This window comes from Hippopotamus amphibius, chromosome 4, assembly GCF_030028045.1.
Source record: "Hippopotamus amphibius kiboko isolate mHipAmp2 chromosome 4, mHipAmp2.hap2, whole genome shotgun sequence".
NCBI classification, from domain to species: Eukaryota; Metazoa; Chordata; class Mammalia; order Artiodactyla; family Hippopotamidae; genus Hippopotamus; species Hippopotamus amphibius.
The window spans coordinates 47,564,658-47,584,356 of NC_080189.1; the positions used below are offsets into that span (position 1 = coordinate 47,564,658).

At 40.4% G+C, this 19,699-nt stretch overlaps 1 protein-coding gene across 5 annotated transcripts in view; it reads right to left on the minus strand.

Annotated features, from left to right (window-relative positions):
• Window positions 1–739: 739 nt before the first annotated feature.
• PLEKHA8 (pleckstrin homology domain containing A8) overlaps window positions 740–19,699 on the minus strand; it is a 64,163-nt gene continuing 45,203 nt past the window's right edge. For 2 of the 5 annotated variants that reach the window (XM_057732712.1, XM_057732713.1), the window contains 2 exons: window positions 16,676–16,737; window positions 4,031–9,814 (listed from right to left, as the gene is read on the minus strand). In XM_057732712.1, coding sequence (XP_057588695.1) covers window positions 9,617–9,814; window positions 16,676–16,737 — 260 coding nt within the window. In that variant the 3' untranslated portion in view covers window positions 4,031–9,616. Of the gene's footprint in view, window positions 817–4,030; window positions 9,815–16,340; window positions 16,549–16,675; window positions 16,738–19,699 lie in introns of those variants that run through there. The other 3 variants (XR_009053291.1, XM_057732714.1, XM_057732716.1) reach the window with 3 other exon arrangements.

The following is a 19,699-nucleotide window of genomic DNA, read 5'->3' on the forward strand; positions in this document are numbered from 1 at the left end:
ATTCCCCCAGCAAGGGCAGGATTAGGAACTCTTCTCATTCTTGCCAGAAAAACCGGGTCTTTTTCTTCGGTGATCATCTTTTGAAGTTTAGGGTGCAATGACAAGGTTGGGCTCCTTCTTTTGTTTCAATGTTTTTGTTTTGTTTTGTTTTTTTACTAGTTTTGAATTTTAAAATTTTTACTTAATTTGGTAGTTCATTTTGTTAATAAGGCTTTAAGGGATGGGGATTCTGTGACCTGGCCTTATTTATCCTAAAAGACCCCAAAGCACAAGGACTAAACCAGCAGTTCTGGAGTTGAGAAACTGAGAAATTGGGGCTGCATATTAGAATCACTGGGGAAATTTTAGCAATACAAGTGACAGGCTACACTCCAGAGACTGATTTAAGTGCTCTGGGGGGGGCCTATCCACTGGTGTTTTTATTTGCTCCTTTTTTAAGTCCTTCTATTGATTCTAATGTACAAACAGGGCTGAGAACCATGAGCTGGACTTTGCCTTCTAATTGTTCATAATTTGATACACATAAGCAGCATTAAAAATATTTTATGACCTGCATTAATGAAGGCAAAATACAAAAAAACCCATAAATTATTTATACTCTAAGTGGTCAGTCAGAGTATTTCTTGAGCAGCCAAGGAAGCAGGAAGGAATAGAAGAGATGTGTATGGTTTTGCTTCAAAGTATTTTTATCTAGCTGGGTAACAGAAGTATCACACCTGAAGGACCCAGGGAGCACCATCGGAGGTAATGCTCAACTTCTAAGATAGTTCTGGAATCCTCCAATGGACAGCAAGGCACTGTTGGGTGCTGGGCACACTATTTTGAAGAAAGTCAAAATTTCATGATTTAGTGAGGGAGGCGGCTATACTGACAACTAAAACATGCACCAAAAAATTAGTCCAGTTCCCATGTAGTCACGCTTCCCATCCTTAAGTTCTAATTTATGCGGTATTGTTCAGAAGTGCAGGAAGCCTTTAGAGGTGAAATTGATGGCTGGGATTTATTGTGTCTGGGCAGTTTCTGAAGAGACTCAGTCTGGGTTTTCAGGAAGGGGAAAGGGCATTCCAAGTCTGTTAAGGAACTTGACCTATGGCATGGAATCATCAAGGATTTTTGGATTTGGAAGACAGTGACAGGTTGAAAAAGCATAGAATTCAGAGATCAAGGCTGTAGCCACCAGGAGTATGGAGGTCAAAGCAGGCCTTTGTAACAAACTGGGTAAAGAGCGTGGAAGTGATGGAGGAGTTTAGGGTGTCTGAACTTCTTGCTTGAGAGATGAGAATAATGGTGATGTCACTGACTTAGATGGCAAAGCTTAAAGGGCAACCACATTCAGAATTGGGGTTTCAGATGAAGGCAGGACACCTAAGGATCAATGCTCAGGAGGCGGATGGGTCTGGATTGGAGCTCCAAGACCACAACCCAGGTGAGTGACCTGCACGTGAAGTGTAATTTAAGGGTCATCTGCATGGAGACTGCTGTCTGATACCACAGAGCAGGTATAAATCAGGAGGAACCAGGCAGAGATCATCCATCTCCCCCAGTAATTCACAAAACCCGGGGGAAGAGGTTTGGTCAGTGAAGCACAAAGGTCAGGGGAATGTCCAAGGTGATCTCATGAAAGCCTCTGGAGCAGCAGCTCACTTTTAAAACTTTTAAACAACTTTGACCGTCAAGCCAAATCAAAAAGCCCTAAAATTGGTCACACACTCAATTTTAGCAGAGAAGTGACAATTCTGTTCTCTGGGGAAGGAGATGTGCTCACACAGCAAATCAGTTATTGTGATCTCAGTGCTGATGTCAGACCATCAACACTCATCATTTCTTATCAACCCAAACCATCCCTGCTCCATAAGCACTTTTCCAATTTGTGCTTCTGGAGAGAGTGACAGTGATGCCGAGGGTCAGGATGTGTGTGTGTGTGTGTGTGTGTGTGTGTGTGAATACATACAGACACACATGTATGTGTGCTCATAAAAAGGGTCTTGGACATCTCTTCTAAGCCACCCATGGGAAGGTAAGAATAAAAATGTCAACTCTGATGGTTCCATTCCTTCTTGCTCTTTGAGTTTCTCTATCGCTGCCACTAAGCACAGATATTCCAGGTGTATCTACATTCTTGTAGAAGAGTAATAAAACAGAAAATGTACCAATATTTGCAGGTTCTGGAAGAACAGGAAGCAGCAGACATTGCCTTCCCTCATTAGCACAAGGCACCTTTACTCTCTTGCCCTCCAGCAATCAAGACAGATGTCCAAACATGGTCTCTTTTGAACCCACCTTGGTTCATCCTCCAGGAAGCTTGTCTCTTCATGGTTTCCAAGTACCCCAGAGGGCAGAGCTGAGGGACAGTAATGGACTCTTCACACACTCGTATCTGAGCACACTGCTCTAGGTAGGTATGGGAGAAGGCAGGAGATGGGCAGCTGGTCCTTATACCGCTGTCTCTGGCAGAACTGATGCTTACAATTTATAAGAATAAAGCCATTACAATAAGGCTCCTGGGATTTTATGGGGGCAATTTCACATAAGTTAGAATAAGCAGAGCCCATAGAGACTGACTTTAGGTCTGGACAGGCATTTCCATTTTACACAGTGAGAATGATGTTGGTGGTGGTTCTTCAATGTTTGTCACTTGGATTTTTCTGAATTTGCCCATATTCCATGTGGAACAAAGACACACATGCTTGTCATAGTGATTGTTTCAAGGAATAGAAGCCCACTAAAAGCAGTGTAAGCCAAAAGGTTGGGGTCTTACTGTAAAGGGTTAGGGTTCTCAAAGGGAGGAATTCTAGGGCAGCAGCCAGAAGCGGGAAAGCAAAAGCCAGCCTTCAAGAAAAATTTACAGGTGTACGGCAACTACACAATTCCTTGTCCTAGGTTCTCGGTGTGCCTGCACCATCCTTTCCTTCCCCACCGGCTTTCTCTTCTTCCTCCTCCTGCATGTGGCCCAAAATGGCCACCCCAGCTCAGACTCCACAGGACCCTTTTGCTCAAACACTTACCACACTTCACTGGCTTCTCTCTCTTCCTTCAACCCTCCCTGTCCCAATTTAAAGTGGCCCAAAATAGTCAGTGGGAAGTTGTTGTATAACAAAGGGAGTCCAACTCGAGGATGGAAGATGCCTTAGAGGACTGGGGCAGGGAGGGTGGGGGGGAATCGAGGTGGGGGCGTCAAGGAAGGGAGGGAATATGGGGATATGTGTATAAAAACAGTTGATTGAACCTGGTGTACCCCCAAAAAAAATAAAATAAAAAAAAATAAAGTGGCCCAGCTCATGTGTTTAAAGAGGAGGCCTCAAGTTGGCATAGGCGGGAAGCTTTCCTGAGGAGGTGGTATGGACAGGGTTGCAGCCCAACACCAGCCACATATATCTATCCATCTGTAGGCAACTTAACATCCACCACCAAGTACATAGAGGGAACACCTGACAAGTTCAACCCTATTTTGGAACCAAGTGATTTAGACAAAAAAGTATCTGCTTTGAATGTAAACTTATTAACCAAACAGCAATTCAAATGTTAAGCACAGCAAATTCATCTCTTGGTTTTGTATTTGTGGTTTCTCCGAAAACAGAATTAAACCAGGCCAAAGGACAAAGGCACCTGTGACAGGAACTAGTCTTTCTAGTGTGCTTAGAACACCAGGGGCAATGCCATTATAGCGGTCATCTGATGCTTCAAAATTATTTTTTGTTTAGGTTTAAATAGTTTGTTATATAGATTTTGGAGCTAGGCTGCCTGAGTTTGTAGCCTGGCTCTACTCCTCATCAGCTGTGGGACCTTAGACAAGGGGCTTCCCTAATCTGTGCCTCAGTTTTCTCATCTGTAACTTCAGGATACTAACAGTACTGGCCCTATAGAGTGACTAGGAGGATTAAATGTATTAATATTTGTGAAAGCTTGGAATGATGACCAGCAAATAGTATGTGCTCCACAAACGATACTTATTACTGGCATAGTCATTAAGCAAAAACCCACACAAAAATGTTTAAGAGAAGCACTTGATAAAATACTTTAAAAATAAGTTTATTGTAACTAATGAATATAAAATCTGACAGATGTTTTTAAATATTTTTGCAAAAAAAGTAAATCCCTCCCTTGTTCCCCCTCCCCACAAGATATAGAGTTAGAACTTGGACAGAGTTTACGCGAAACCTAAACATGAAATTCTCATTTATCAGTTGATCCTTAAAGGCTCCGACACATTATATTCTAAGGTCCATTAAAATTAAGCAATCAACAAACCACTGGACACTTGCTTTCTATTGTCATTATGATGCTCATTCAAAATGCTGAAGGACAAGAATAGGTAACATAGGACTGCATGTGACAGATACTCAAAGTGCATGGATCTATGAAATCACAAACAATCAAGATGAGAATACTGGCGGTAGAATTAAACATTGACTTAAAAAGAGCAATCCAAGGAAATCTATGTACGTTGTAGCCTTTGGCATCCGGTCTAATGTGTTTCTTCTTTATAGAGACATCATTTTGTCCAATCTATTAACCAGATTAAATCAACCTTAACACATGTCTCATCTGACACAGATTGTCCACAGCCAATTTCACATGAGGTAGTTGGGCTGTTTACCGACATTCCGATGAAACTGTCATGACACAGGGGACTCATGCATCAAACATGCCAGGAGACTGGCTCATTAGCCTTCTGGGAAGTAACAGAATTACTTCTAGATCACCCTTCTTGTCACCACTGACTCCATATACACCTATAAATAGACCCAGGTACACAGGAATCTGTGGATGAGATCAGCTTTGCAAGGGGTACCAACCGTCCCAGGGTGGTTTCTGTTTATAAAGTACAGGGAGGAAAGACTGATCACACTTTAAAATATATAAAACAGAAAGGACAGTGCTTAAAACAAGCAAGACCTCTTTCTCGTGGTTCTCACACAGCTTAGCTGAAAACATTTGTTCACTGAAAGAGAAGTGATTAAAAAGGGTAACCAAGGAATTTTGAAAACTTTTGCTTTGCAGAGTAGTGGTATGTGTTTCCCTTTTAATGAAAGGCTATATAGAAACAGTGGAGAAGAAAGATCAATGCCTGAATCAACTGTACCACTGAGGAGCGCTTCTAAGTGCCCTGATGCAACAGCGCAACAAGAAATCATGCAAATGGCCTCTGTACACAGGCTACTGCCTGAGCCAGGATGGGACCGGGGACATTTCCAGAGGAGGTCTAGTGAACAGTACGTTCATGGAATTGCTGAAAAGACCCTAACACGCTTGTAATAGATAAGCAGTCTTCAAATACTATTAAACAGCTAGTGGGTATTTTATGTCATTCTTATGAACCCCTGAGTAAGCAACTGCAGACGACAAAAGACTGTCCAGAAGGAGAGAGTGTTTCTAAGTAAAGCACTCTATGTGCACACCACAGGGACACGCGTTGCCAAAGACACTGAAGCTCCCGTACAGACTCCATCAGATCACAACAGCATGGAAATCAGGCCCTTCAAGACTAAACACCTCAGCTCAGCTAACAGAACAATGGCTTAAAATGTATTGTACTTACAAATTCTAAACCTTAAAAAAAGAAATGAAACATGAGGGAAGGGAAGGTGAAGAGTTATAAAACCCACGACTAAAATCAGAAGCAACTGATTTTAATCGATGATTCAGTAATGCACCATCATGTAACCAACTTCTTAGAGGACACTTTTTAGAAAAAAACAAAAAGTTTTCTTTCAGAAAGTTTCCAAAATCACATCATCTTGTATAGCTCATGACCCTCTGTCTCTCCCTACTGACTCAAATGATATTTCTTCATACATATGATTTTCACAATCAGATTGCTTCCTTAATAAGATACCTCTTGCTTCAGCTCCTTTATTCACTTCAAATTTAATAGAGTATAATTTATTTATTGGTCCCTACCACATATTTTTCTTAATTAAAAACACTTTTCTGAAAATATAAACTTGAAAGCATTAACTTCTGATTAATTAATAATCAAAAAAGGAAGACTGCAAACCTTTCTGGCAGCACTCATCTAATAACAGATCATCTTTCCTAGGTGCTACACACCATGTGGTCACCTGCTTTACAGCTACGCATGGGAACGGGGGTTCGTTAAGAAGCTCTTGCAGTCTGGGAGGGGAAGAGAATGCCCACTGACTGGGCACCTGACCCTGGCTAGGTCGGAGCCAGATGCTCCATATCTGTGCTAGAAGCTGCTGCTGAGGAATGGAGCAGAACAGCTAAGAAAGGGGATGGATTTGGTGCTCTGATGGGGGCACTGTTTGCAACCATTAGTAACAGAGAAGAGGCAAGAGAAGCAGCAGGGCTGAACTATGGAGTTCAGATATCCCTCATCGTGGAATATGACATTTGGGGAGGATTTATGTTCATAATGACTGCAAATAATGACGACAAGGTACCTAAAGCCACCATTTACACATCCTAACAAACGCTGCCTTTCAAAGTCAGTTCCCTGGGGACTGCTGTACTCAACATTCCAAGAGCCCCACTTCTAGAACTACCTGAAGGGCTGGATCAATAGGTGATGACAAAATCATTTCCACCTCATAGTCACAAGCTGGTTCTTCTCCAAAAGGTATTCCTCTAACTTAAATTTTTCGTCAAGATTAGCGTTAATGAATCAAATTTGCATTCAAAGGACAAAAAAAGTTGCCATCATTGAAAGGATTTTGTTCAGTTAGACAAATATACATTAATCCCTCCTAAGTATAAGGCCTGGCTTCTACTGTGAGAAGTGCAGACATGATGAAATTATATGTATGCAAGTGCCTTATAAGAGGTCGTCCAAATGCTACTTAGCTTCTAATGATACCTAGCAGACACATTACCTTTTCTTTTCCTTCAGGATCTCTCTAAAGGTTGCTCTAGAAAGGGAATCCTAAAAATGTTTGGGCAGTCAACAAATATACTAGCGTCTTCCCATCTCCTCTCATTGTCAGAGAAAGAAGAATGAGAGGTCCCAGGAATCTTGGAGGATTATGGAGAGAAAGCCTTAACTATCTTTTCTCTTTGTCCTCTTCTTAGATAGTAAATGCAAATTCGCACAAATTACGATTTTAAATAAAATGCAAAAGCAAACACTTCAAGTCCAGGAGGAAGCTCTGACTATGCCAAGCTTCAGGTCAAGTTGAACTTATCGTCTAGTACGACGTTCAATTTCTGGAGCTTTACGTATTTTAGGTAAATTTAATATGCTCCAGTGAGGAAAATACCTATCAAGAAACATTACCCTTTCAGTAGGGCTGGAAAAGTGTTGAGTAGATAATGTAACTTATTCAAGTTATTCAATCTACTCTGATCTGGGTCCCCAAAGATCCCAGATAATACAAAACCCTTCTTTCCCAGAAAACTGGGTCATGTACACCAAGGCAGTACCTATATAAATGCGAAATGGCCATGCTGAGCAGCTTTCTTTTTGTGTGTATTCAAAGCCTCAGTGGAAAATCGGAGGTATTTTCAGTGTGCCCACCTCTCTCCCAGAGATGATACCAGTTCACCTGAAGTGAGGGGAGCACCAGTATTTGCTCCAAACAGTCATGTTTCACAATGCTTACAATCTCCTGGTAGCACCCCCCCCCCAATGGCACAAAGCCTAATGTGCATTCATTCAAGGTAAAGCAAAGGCTGGTGGCTTTTTCTTTTTCCCTTTTAGGAGGCTCTGTAAGGGCAGGAAGTGTAATTATGCCCTAGTCTGGCCATCATGCTCACACTAGCCAGAGAAGGAGATCCGCACTGAGTACTCGTGGGAGTGGGAGGAGACAACACACACACCTTGGCAGCTGCCAAAAGCAAGCGCTAAGATACAAAAGAATAAACATCACTTTAGCACCCTTTTTCTCCTTAGCCTTAAAATATTTGATGCTGCTTTTCTAAAGTTTAAGCATTTTCCAGAAGTCCTTATAGAGCACAGTACCTGCTTCATTAATTTGAGCTACATAAATGCCCATTTGTTTAAAGACAGACAAAAGACAAAATCAATACCCCTCCCTACATTAGTCTCTCAACCTAAGGAGAGGGTTCTCTTTGCCCTCAGGACAGCATCACCTGTGCCCCTCAAAGGAACTCACCTTCAACCTGGGGAACTACCTCATGCTGGAACTTCCCTTCCAGCTACTTTAAGCGAGTAGCCTCTGACAGGGAAGGCACCCGTGGCCTCTCCCCCATGCTCATTCCTGGCAGCCTAGCCTACTGAGAGATGAGGGCCATAGTCCTGGTGTCACACTCTTCCAGAGACCGCCTACACAAGGTTGTTTTATGAAAGACTTAAATCCCACTTTCAAACTGTGGTACGGTCCCAAAGCTTTTGAAGACAGATAAGCAGCTGCACTTAGCTTGCTCTGCAACTATTGGCGATTAAGCCAAGACTGATCAGAGAGCACATTCAGAACCCATCGTCCCTGAAGGCAACACCAAGGCCTGCTGGTGCAATTAAGAAAGCTGCTGAATAAACTTGCTCCACTTCTCACTCTCCCTTTAACTACTTCCTTTCAATGACAGCCTCTTCCTCTTTGAAAAAAAAGACACATCATTTAGTTCATGCAGAAGACTGGGAATTCTGTACACTAGAATTTAATCTCACAGTTCTTCAACCCTGTGTGCACAAGAATAACTTGGAAAATTTATTCAAATTCAAGGTTTATTATCCTGAGTCCCACTCCCATAATTCTAGTTCTTCAGGTCAAGGTAAAGCCTGAGAATCTGCTTTTCAAACAAGCACTCCATGTGATTTTGATGCAGAGGTGGTCCAGATCACACATGGAAATCACGCAGTTCCTCTATTTAGTGGCTGTGTGACTAAGCTAATCTCTCGACCTCTAAACCTACCTCTGACGTTTAATAACAACCCCAGAATGACAGGGTGTTGCTGTGATGTCCAACTGAGATGGTACAGGGGAAAGCAGGCTGGCAAAGGCTGTGCCCTGCACAGGGGTCACCTCAGATGACCTATCCCACCCGTCCCGTACTGTCCTCCAGCTCAGGGCTAGGACACACCACTCATCTCTTCAGAGCCAGTCTCCCCACCTGTAAACAGGGATGGCACTGCTTGGTCACACCAACACCCTGGACATGCTTACTACACAGGTTCTTCTGGTTCACAGAGCCACGGAGAAGAGGATTCTAGTATGGTACTGGCACAAAAACTCTACATTTCAATATCTTCAACAAAGGGACTTAGCTCCCTCTAAATTTTTAGTCTAACTCTAAACTGAAACACTGGCTATGACTTATAGTCCTGGATACAGAAATTGCTCATTTTCAGCTTGGGTTTGGGTGGCCCATTAAAACTAAAAGCTAAAAACAAAACACAATACTAACAAATTCAGTTGTCAAATCTGCTCTTATAACTCGCTGTTCAGGTCTATATAACAGCTATGATTTGGTTTCCAGGAGGCCCTTTGAACTGAATATATAGCACCTTGATTTTTAAACACACAAAACATATACGCATTTAAAAAATTATACATAAAAGCACTAGGCTTTGCCTCCTCTCCATCCCCGCAAGTAAGGGAGTGGAGAGGATTGAAGCTGCTGCTGGAAATTAAGTAGGGAAACAAAACACTTTAGCAAACTTTATTCCCTGAAGTTAGGAGGCGGCGCTGCCCTGCAGACGTCATACCACCTCGTCAGACTCCAGTCCATGGACCTCGTATAAAGTGTCCAGTATCGCCAGCTGCTTTTCCATGGCGGGGAGGTAAAGGCTGAGGTCCCTTTGCATCCCAACACTGAAAGCTGCTTTCTGGTGGTCGCCTTCCTTAATGGTTAATGCAGCCACAAAATCTTCATAGGATGGAGCTGCCCTCAGAGCCAACTGCAAAAGAACTGCCCGTGAGAAGCTGCACCACGGCTCACCCTCCTGCACATTACACTCACACACAAGCACGTGCACGCACACACACTCACACACACACAGGGCTGAGGGGAGCAAGAGTGAGAAACAGGCATACACCCTTTCAGTTCGTGGATTCCTATGTTTCAAGCACCAAATCACTTTCAGGCTAGAAGAAGCAAGTACGTTCTTGGGCCATCCTGAGGCTGAATAATCCCATCAAGTCAGAGAAGGCTGAGAGAAAAGAGTCTGAGAAAAGCTCCTTTCTCACTCACAGTGATCCAGACGCATCCGGTTGAGTGCTCAGGATGACCTGCATGCATGCTGCTGCCACAGTCTTTGTCGGCACAGGGCCAGCCTGGCAGGGCGCCTCACCCTCCTATTTGTATCTCATCTCCGTGTACTTTCTTTGAGTATCTCCTATTTCCCCCTACTTGGATAACATTTCCTTGAAGGGGGTTAACATTTGTGGTTTGCTTGTGCACTGATGCTTTAATGTATTTTATCCCAGTTAATCTTTGTAAGAACCCTCTACAATTTATATCCCTATTTGACAGATGGACATCACACAGCTAATGAGTGCCAGGGCCAGGATTTGAACTTAGAATCGTCTCTATGCTTTTTCAACCATACCACCAACCACACCGCTTTCCTGATGGAAGATTTCTTAAGCTCCTCATAGCTCCCCTCCCTTTGCAGGCCAACTGTTCCCTAAGCTTGCTAAAATCTGCTATCTGGCATCCACTGGTTTGGCTCTGCTGAGTTCTCTGGAGACTTTCTGGAATCTTGAATAATCATTCTGCAGTTGCTTTCTTGAGCTTCCTTATATTGAAAGTCTTTGAGAATCAATCCTTTCTCTTTTAGCAACTGAAAAGTGACTGTCATTATGCAGCGGTTAAAGCACAGGCATGGGTGAAGAGACCTGGACTTGAATTCCAAATCTTTTACATATTAGCTTGAGGAATTTAAGCAAGATGATTAAACTCCTAGAGCCTCGATCTTCTCATTTGTAGAAGATGACTGATAGCACTTCCCTTATTTGAGGGATTAATGGGACATGTAGGATATGTTTACTCCACTGCCTGGCACAAAATAAATACTCAAATAATGATAGGGGTACAAGGGAGAGCAGAGAATCAAGGGAAGGCAACTGTCCAAAAACATAATGTGAGAAAATCTCCCAGAACTGAAGGACATGAGTCTCCAGATTTAAAGACCTATCCAACTGCTCAGCAGAATGAACGATAAAGACCAAAAGGAGAACCTGGTGAAATTTTAGAATGTGGGGATAAAGAACATATCCTACTTCAGTCTATACTAAAAAGCTACAGGAATCAAGACAGTATGGTACTGGCACAAAAACAGAAATAAGGATCAATGGACCAGGATAGAAAGCCCAGAGATAAACCCACACACATATGGTCACCTTATCTTTGACAAAGGAGGCAAGAATATACAATGGAGAAAAGACAGCCTCTTCAATAAATAGTGCTGGGAAAACTGGACAGCTACATATAAAAGAATGAAATTAGAACACTTCCTAACACCATACACAAAAATAAACTCAAAATGGTTTAAAGACCTGAATGTAAGGCCAGACACTATAAAACTCTTAGAGGAAAACATAGGAAGAACACTCTTCGACATAAATCACAGCAAGATCTTTTTTGATCCACCTCGTAGAGTAATGGAAATAAAAGCAAAAATAAACAAATGGAACCTAATGAAACTTAACAGCTTTTGCACAGCAAAGGAAACATAAACAAGATGAAAAGACAACGCTCAGAATAGGAGAAAATATTTTCAAACGAAGCAACTGACAAAGGATTAATCAATCTCCAAAATATACAAGCAGCTCATGCAGCTCAATAACAAAAAAACAAACAACCCAATCCAAAAATGGGCAGAAGACCTAGACATTTCTCCAAAGAAGAAATACAGATGGCCAACAGGCACACGAAAAGATGCTCAACATCACTAATTATTAGAGAAATGTAAATCAAAACCACAACGAGGTATCACCTCACACCAGTCAGAATGGCCGTCATCAAAAAAATCTACAAACAACAAAGGAGAAGATGTGGAGGATGTGGAGAAAAGGGAACTGCACTGTTGGTGGGAATGTAAATTGATACAGCCACTATGGAAAACGGTATGTAAATTCCTTAAAAAACTAAAAATATAAGTACCATATGACCCAGCAATCACACTCCAGGGCATACACCCTGAGAAAACCATAATTCAAAGATACATGTACCACAATGTTTACTGCAGCATTACTACAATGGAAGCAACCTAAATGTCCATCAACAGATGAATGGATAAAGAAGATGTGGCACATATATACAGTGGAATACTATCCAGCTATAAAAAGGAACGAAATTGAGTTATTTGTAGGGAGGTGGATGAACCTAGAGTCTGTCATACAGAGTGAAGTGAGTCAGAAAGAGAAAAACAAATACTGTGTGCTAACGGATATATACAGAATTTAGAAAAATAGTACTGATGAACCTAGTGTCAGGGCAGGAATAAAGACGCAAAAGTTGAGAACAGACTTGAGGACACAGTGGGGGAAGGGGAGTCTGGACGCAGTGAGAGAGTAGCACTGACACACATACACTACCAACTGTAAAATAGATAGCTAGTGGGAAGCTGCTGCAGAGCACAGGGAGATCAGTTCGATGCTCTGTGATGACCTAGAGGGGTGGGAGGGAAGCTCATGAGGAAGGGGATATGGGGATACATGTATAAATATAGCTGATTCACTTTGTTGTACAGTAGAAGCTAACACAACATTGTAAAGCAATTATACTCCAATAATATGTATTATTTTTTAAAAAAAGAACAGATCCTAAAAGCATCTAGAAGGAGGTGAGGAATGGTTTATATACAGTGGCACATTAGATTTTACAATAGTAACACCGGAAGTTGGAGGACATCAGAGGAATGCCTTCAAAGCTCTGAGAGAAAATTACTATTAACCTAGAATTCTACACCAGCCAAAGCAACACTCTAGCAAAAAAGGGGCAGAATAAACACAGTTTCAGGTATGCAGGAACTCAAAAATTTAGCTCCCCTGCACCCTTTCTTAGGAAGCTACTAGAGTTTGGATACCATCAAAAAAAAGTGATTAGATCAAGAAATAGAAAGTCATAGGACTTGAGAAGTGAAATTAGGGTGAGGTGGGGATTCAATATAGAGAAACTTGTGAAGAAAAGTTCTAGGGCAATAGCAGTACAACAATTTAGACTGCAATAAGAGTTTAGAAAGTTCTGGAAGGGAAGACTCCAAGAAAAAAAATACAGATAATATGATAAATTTGTGAGTTCAGAATAATGGTGATCTGAGAAATCTGGATGGTACAGGGAAAAATACAAAATTCATAGAATTTTGGCTCTTCATCATAATATTAACTTGTGATATAATTATATAGGGAAGGTAGAGGCAGGGGAGGTGAGGTAGTGACAGTAAGGTCTAAGAGAGCTAAATTCTAATCTGTAACAGAAACCAACATTAATTAAAATTGATTAATTAAAATTGATAAGGCTACAAAGAACAGTAAATAGTTTTAGAATTACAGAGGTATTAGAAGAAATAGCCAAAGCAGTTGAAAGTGGAAGCCTCTTTTAGTGAGTCTGGGAAGTATAGAACAAACTGCTATTTTTTGTTATAACCTTTTTTGGATTCTGTGATAAAAAACAAAACAAAATTCTATGTACATATATTTAAGTAAAATAAAAAATTTTTTACAGTTTCTCCAGAGTGGAGCCCAGGACTATGCCTTTCTCAAAGTCTCCTAGTGGACTATGATGTAGCCGAGCCTATTTGGGAAACAATGACAAAACTCAACTGAAGAGGAAGCCAAAAAAGGGAGCCACAGAAAGAGGCGGAGCCTAGACTGAGCATCAGTTCCACAGACCATAACTGTCTGAAGATAAAAGTTCACTATTTGGCTGGTAAATAAGTCAGATTACTTAAGTGTAAAAGATATTTTCCTGAGCAACCAAGATTAGTTAAATGAATTTGCCCCTGATAATTCTAATTAGCACATCAGGAAACTGAACAAACTTTCCAAAGTAGGGATGACTTAGAGAATAACAGGAGAGAGACTGAAAGGTAGCCCCTCTATTGATAAGGCTGTTACCAAACGTTCAACATAATCTATTCTCTTGAAAACCAGCAATCTGAAAAACTATTGGCAATAAAATCAAGAGTCTTCGAAATGTTCTTATCTATAACTTTAGGTGTATTACCTCACCTCTCTGTGTTTCAGGCTTCTTTGTCTATAAGCAGGGAAAATAAGAGAACCTACCTCAGAGTTATGAGATTAATAACTTTATGTAAGTAAAGCACTTAAAACAACATCTAGTGCATGCATGGTAAGTGGTCCAATTCTAAGTTGTAGTTCTTGGTATTAGACATAGCAATTCTATTTCTAGGAACTTTTGAGGAAATAACAGTTTTGGTCAAAAATGCATAAAAACAGGTGTTGTTTTATCTGTAAAAATAAACTTAGAAGCAGCTGAAATTTCCAGCACAGAGGTTTGGGCATATAAATAGTACCTCCGTACTAGGGAAATATTATGCAGTCCCTAAAAATAAGTGGTGAAGAATACAGCTAACACTGCTGTTGGATATACAGCACACTTATTAAAAGAGTAAATTCTAAGAGTTCATATCACAAGGAGAAAATTTTTTTCGTTTTTCCTTTGTTTTCTTTTTATTGTATCTATATGAGAAGATGTATGTTAGCTAAACCTATTGTGGTAATCATTTCACAATACATGTAAATCAAACCACCATGCTATACACCTTAAACATACAGTAATGTATGTCAATTACTTCTCAATAAAATGAGAAAATATAAAAAAATAAAAAAGTGGAGAAAAAGAATACAAAATTATACAACCAGCTAAATGTCAAAAAAATTTATATGCATATACAGAGTAAGTATATAAAATAAAGATAATTATACACATAAAACAAACATAAATATAAAAATATAAATATCTATAAGTGGATATTTATATAAATATATAAAATGAAATAGAATGATACTGAAAAGAATATGTAAAAATATATGAAAATAAGAGCTAAGAAGGTAAAACACAAAAATGTTAAAAATTCTTAGTTTACAGTGTTGAGATTATGGACAATTTTAAATTTTACCCTTTCCATTCTTCCATAATTTAAATTTGTTTTTTTTACAATGAGTCTAAATTACCACATATTGGGGAAAATCCTGTAAGTTAAGCGTTCTTTTAAAGACTCATGCTTATGATAAATTTTGTGCTATAGCTTCATTCTTGTTGGCAACATCTCTTGGATCATCAATATTTCAGGATTAAACTCTGCCCTCTATAATGAAAAAAAAAAAAAACCCAAACCACATTTACGTTTCGTAAAAATGGTGCAACTCGATATTTTCAATGCTTTGCCTTCTCACCAAGGGAACACAGGTGTAGGCACCTGCAGGCAATCACAGTATGTACTCAGGGAGATGGATGAATGTAGCAGCATCCTTTGCCTAATTTCTCACTAGCAGCTTCTCAATTATTCTGTCGTCACCGTGGAGAGCTGTGATATATGGGATGAGCACCAGCCTTGGAGACAGCAGATCTGGGCTCTGCCACTGCCTCACTTTGGGACTGGCACGAACAGTGCTGAACTTGTAAAATACTGGGAGTTAATACTGAGGATTACCAAAGACAATGAACACAGAAGTACCCGGCACAGTGCCTGATACATAGTAAGTGTCCAATAGCCACTTGGTAGCTATTATTATGTTACTAAACATGCACTGAAGGTAAGTGTGAGCAGTTTGTGGCTGTAACTGGTCTGGCTCCTATTCCAGTGAACAGTAGGACATGCAGCTAGTCATCTCTATTCTTTCAAAAATGTTTCATTTTCACTAAAATTTGATTTCTTCCACAATAAATTCTTCCCACTTTCTTTACCTGCCTCCTAATAAATCATGACCTGAACAGTTCTTACCTTAGGCAAATGATGTCTCCTGTGCTTTACATTAGTAAAAGATATCATCTGCAAGGCTATATTTAATCCCTCGACCTTCCAAAGAACACTCACATTCTATGACATTTCCTACTGTACCACTACATGAGAATCTGTCTTTTCATGGCTGCACTTGACTAAGGCTGACCTCGCCCTAGATGGGAGAATCAGAGTATTACTGCTGACATAAAGGGGCCATCTATTCCTGTGATTTTACAAAGCAGGCTAAGTGATTTGCCCAGGGGACTACGATTCTCAGGGGTGTGTTCTTCGTAGGTTATGCAAGGAAGGAGGGAGTGGTAGGTGACAGGAGCCAAAACATATGAATACAAACACTTCCACAAAGAAAATAACTGGGTAAGAAGAGATTTCTAGCCCTAGCCACTGGCAACCCAGGTCAGCTGATATTCAAAGACAAAATTCAATTTAGGGAAAAAAAAAACTGGCTAAGATCTGAGAATTAACAGGATTGACCCTAAAAGGCAGCAGAGGGAGCTACGGGCTTGAAACCACCACTGGCTTCCCCTCAGTGGTGAGCATCTGGCAGCTTCCTGCCTATCTCTGTATTGCCACTCTACCACTGCATCAGAAGGCAACCACTTCTGAGACAAATCTTCTCAGGGTCACTGCAACTAGAGAAGGTGAAGCACACTGCAACAGCCTTTTCTTACTTTTTATTGCCAACATTTCCACACAGCAAAGACCTAAATGAAATAAGCAACATTTTGTTCTTACTCTCAAAAACAAAGCAAACAAACACCACACACACAAAGCAAAACGAAACAGCTCGCTGTGGCCATCAGAACATTAGGAGGCAGAAGGATTACTTACCGCAAAAACCCCTCGAACTACCCAGCCATGGTGCTGCCGTAATGTTTTACCATATGCATTATCTTGAAAAGAAGAAAAACTCCATGAGGAACAATTTCATCAGAATTTGATGTGCTATTTGTATCATGTCCTTTCTAACGTATGTAGTAGCACATTCCTATTGGTATTAGAAACTGATAAAAAAAGTTGAATTACAAGATTGTACATCTCAAAAGTCTTGAGTAGGAAAAATAGCCTATACAGATTTTTTTTAAAGAAAAATTGGTATTTCCACTCTTACTCTACGTCAATATATCTGAATTTCAGCTTATTATTATGGTTGGAAAATTCAATACATATAAGGAAATAAAGAGGGAGGAAAGGATATTGTAATACAGAGACTAAACACAATTTAAAATACACTATAAAAATATAAAAATGCAGTTCTTTGAAATGTGTGACCCCAAGCCAGTCCCTTAGCCAACCTCTCTAACCATCTGTTTCCCCCTTCTGTAAAATGATCTCTAAGGTTCTCTTCAATTTCTAACATTCTATTCTGGGATGTCAAATGCTTGTCCTAAATGTCCCTATGACCCTGGATATACAGTATTAAAGCTAGAAACCTTTAAAAATATTATGGAAAGAACAGCTTGAAGTTATTAAGATAGATATAAAGTAATTGGTGAGGCCTATTAATAAAAGTCATTCATATTATAGACTTTAAAGATTAAAAACCTATTACTTTTGTCCCAATGAGTTTTAAAAGGAGATTTTAAAACTGCTATCTAATAATTTTAATTACAAAAAAAAAAATCTCAAGAACAAGATGACTGCATTTTATGCAAGGGATGTGTTCCTGAAGGCTCTGAATAATTCAATATATGCAAAATTCAAAACTGATTTTTCCATAGGAATAAACGCATTCTCAGGAGGCACAGCTCTACATCACCACATTGCACTTTTATTTCAATGCTCCATTTTATTTTCACAGCATCATCTCCAGTGATCTATAGAGTCCTCACACTCCTAAATTACAGCACAGAGTATCATGGGGGTTGTTTGACCTCCTTTATCATGTTTTACCACGTCTAAGTTCTATTCCATACATTTATTTTCATGGACTAGTTTCAACACTAGTACAAGCACCACTACCAACCATTTAATCAATGCTTGGGCGACACTGTAATAGGATATGAAGACATTTTAAATTATAACGAGTGTAGATATTAAAATAAGAAAAAAAAGATACCAAAACCATAACCACAAATTCCTGTGCAGCAAAAAGCAGTGTGGTTCACAGAATCCTGCCAAAGAATATCAGGGTCTTCATTTTACTGGGCAAAACAGCACTGCCATGTGGCTGCAGCTTAAACACAGTTTACAATTTATTCAAGCCCTCTAGCTTTGAAATAATGTAATTCTTGTCAACTTCTATTTTTAAAATTTGGGTGAGGCTTTATTAATATTTTTAGCATACCATACTATCAATTTTACATAATTCAAGTTTGCATAAAAAATTATATTTTGGGGCTTCCTAGGTGGTGCAGTGGTTAAGAATTCGCCTGCCAAGGTAGGGGACACAGGTTCGATCCCTGCCCCAGGAAGATCCCACATGCCGCGGAGCAACTAAGCCCGTGCGCCACAACTATTGAGCCTGCGCTTTAGAGCCCGTGAGCCACAACTATTGAGCCCATGTGCTGTAAGTACTGAAGCCCACTCACCTAGAGCCTGTGCTTCACAACAAGAGAAGCCACTGCAATGAGGGGCCCACATACTACAACAAAGAGTAGCCTCCACTCACCGCAACTAAAGAAAGCCCACGCACAGCAAAAAAGACCCAACACAGCCAATAAAATAAATAAATAATAAATAAATAAATTTAAAAAAATCCTCTACTGAGTGACTATAATTAAAACGAGAGACTGTGCTAAGTGTTGGAGAGAACGAGAGAAAAAAAAATCCATTGTATTTTGTATAAAAGAAGACTGTACATTTGAATTCTAACAGCAGATTTCCCTGGCTACCTAAAGTTTTAGGAATGGGTTGAAATGCTAACATCCAGTGTGGTGAAGCTAAAGCAGAAATTATAAAAATCAATAAATTCAACTGTAGAAAGGACTCTTAGAAACAGTGTAAAGGAGAATTCAAGATTAAATTCAATCTCTTTCTTAGGAGAACAGCCTGTAGGCTAGGGCACTGGCAAGGATATGAGTCTTCAATGTCAGCCACACTTAAAACCTATCTGATTCTCTAAGGGGACAGGTGTTATCAGGGACATTTTAGATGGTATCTAAGACCTTAGTGAAGAAAGGGCTGCTAGCACACAAAACATATAGGTGCAGTTGGGCAGGAAATACTAGGCACAGCCTCGGGGGTAAATTGGCAAGACAAACAACTTTCTAACCATCTAAGGAGGCATCTTAGCGCACAGGTCCATGGAAAACACCTTGAAGTCAGTCACAGAGGTATAGTGGGAATACTTCCTTTCTTGTGATCCTAATCCATGTAAGGTATTAAATGCCATTAAAATCAGAAGATGAAATTCAGTGCCATTACAATCTGCTTGTAGACATCCATGATGGAATGGCTGTTCCATCCGACATGAATTTAGTGCGAGTCTACCACACACCCCTCACTGTGCAAGGCAGCAGGGATCTCTGGGTGATTTAAACTCAGTCCCTTGACCTCTGGAAGTTCATGGGTTTATAAGAGAGCCAGCCCTTAGAAAATCATTACTATGCAAATTGCCAACTGCTATAAGAGAGATCTCTATCCAGTGCTACCGGAAAAGAAAGAGAGAGATGTATCCAGCCTAGGAGGATGTGGAAAGAGAAAATTCTCCAAAGGAGTCTCGAAGGCTGGGTGGGGCAGATAGGAGGGTGGTGGCTGGGGCTGCAGACAGAGGAAGCTACATACATTGTGAGAGATGGTGGCATGAAGGGCAACAGCCCACTAGGGCTGCAGATCACTGGCACTGAGGCCAAATTGTGAGGGCCTTCTCATGCCATGTCAAGGATTCTGAACTTCCCACCTGAGGCACAGTGG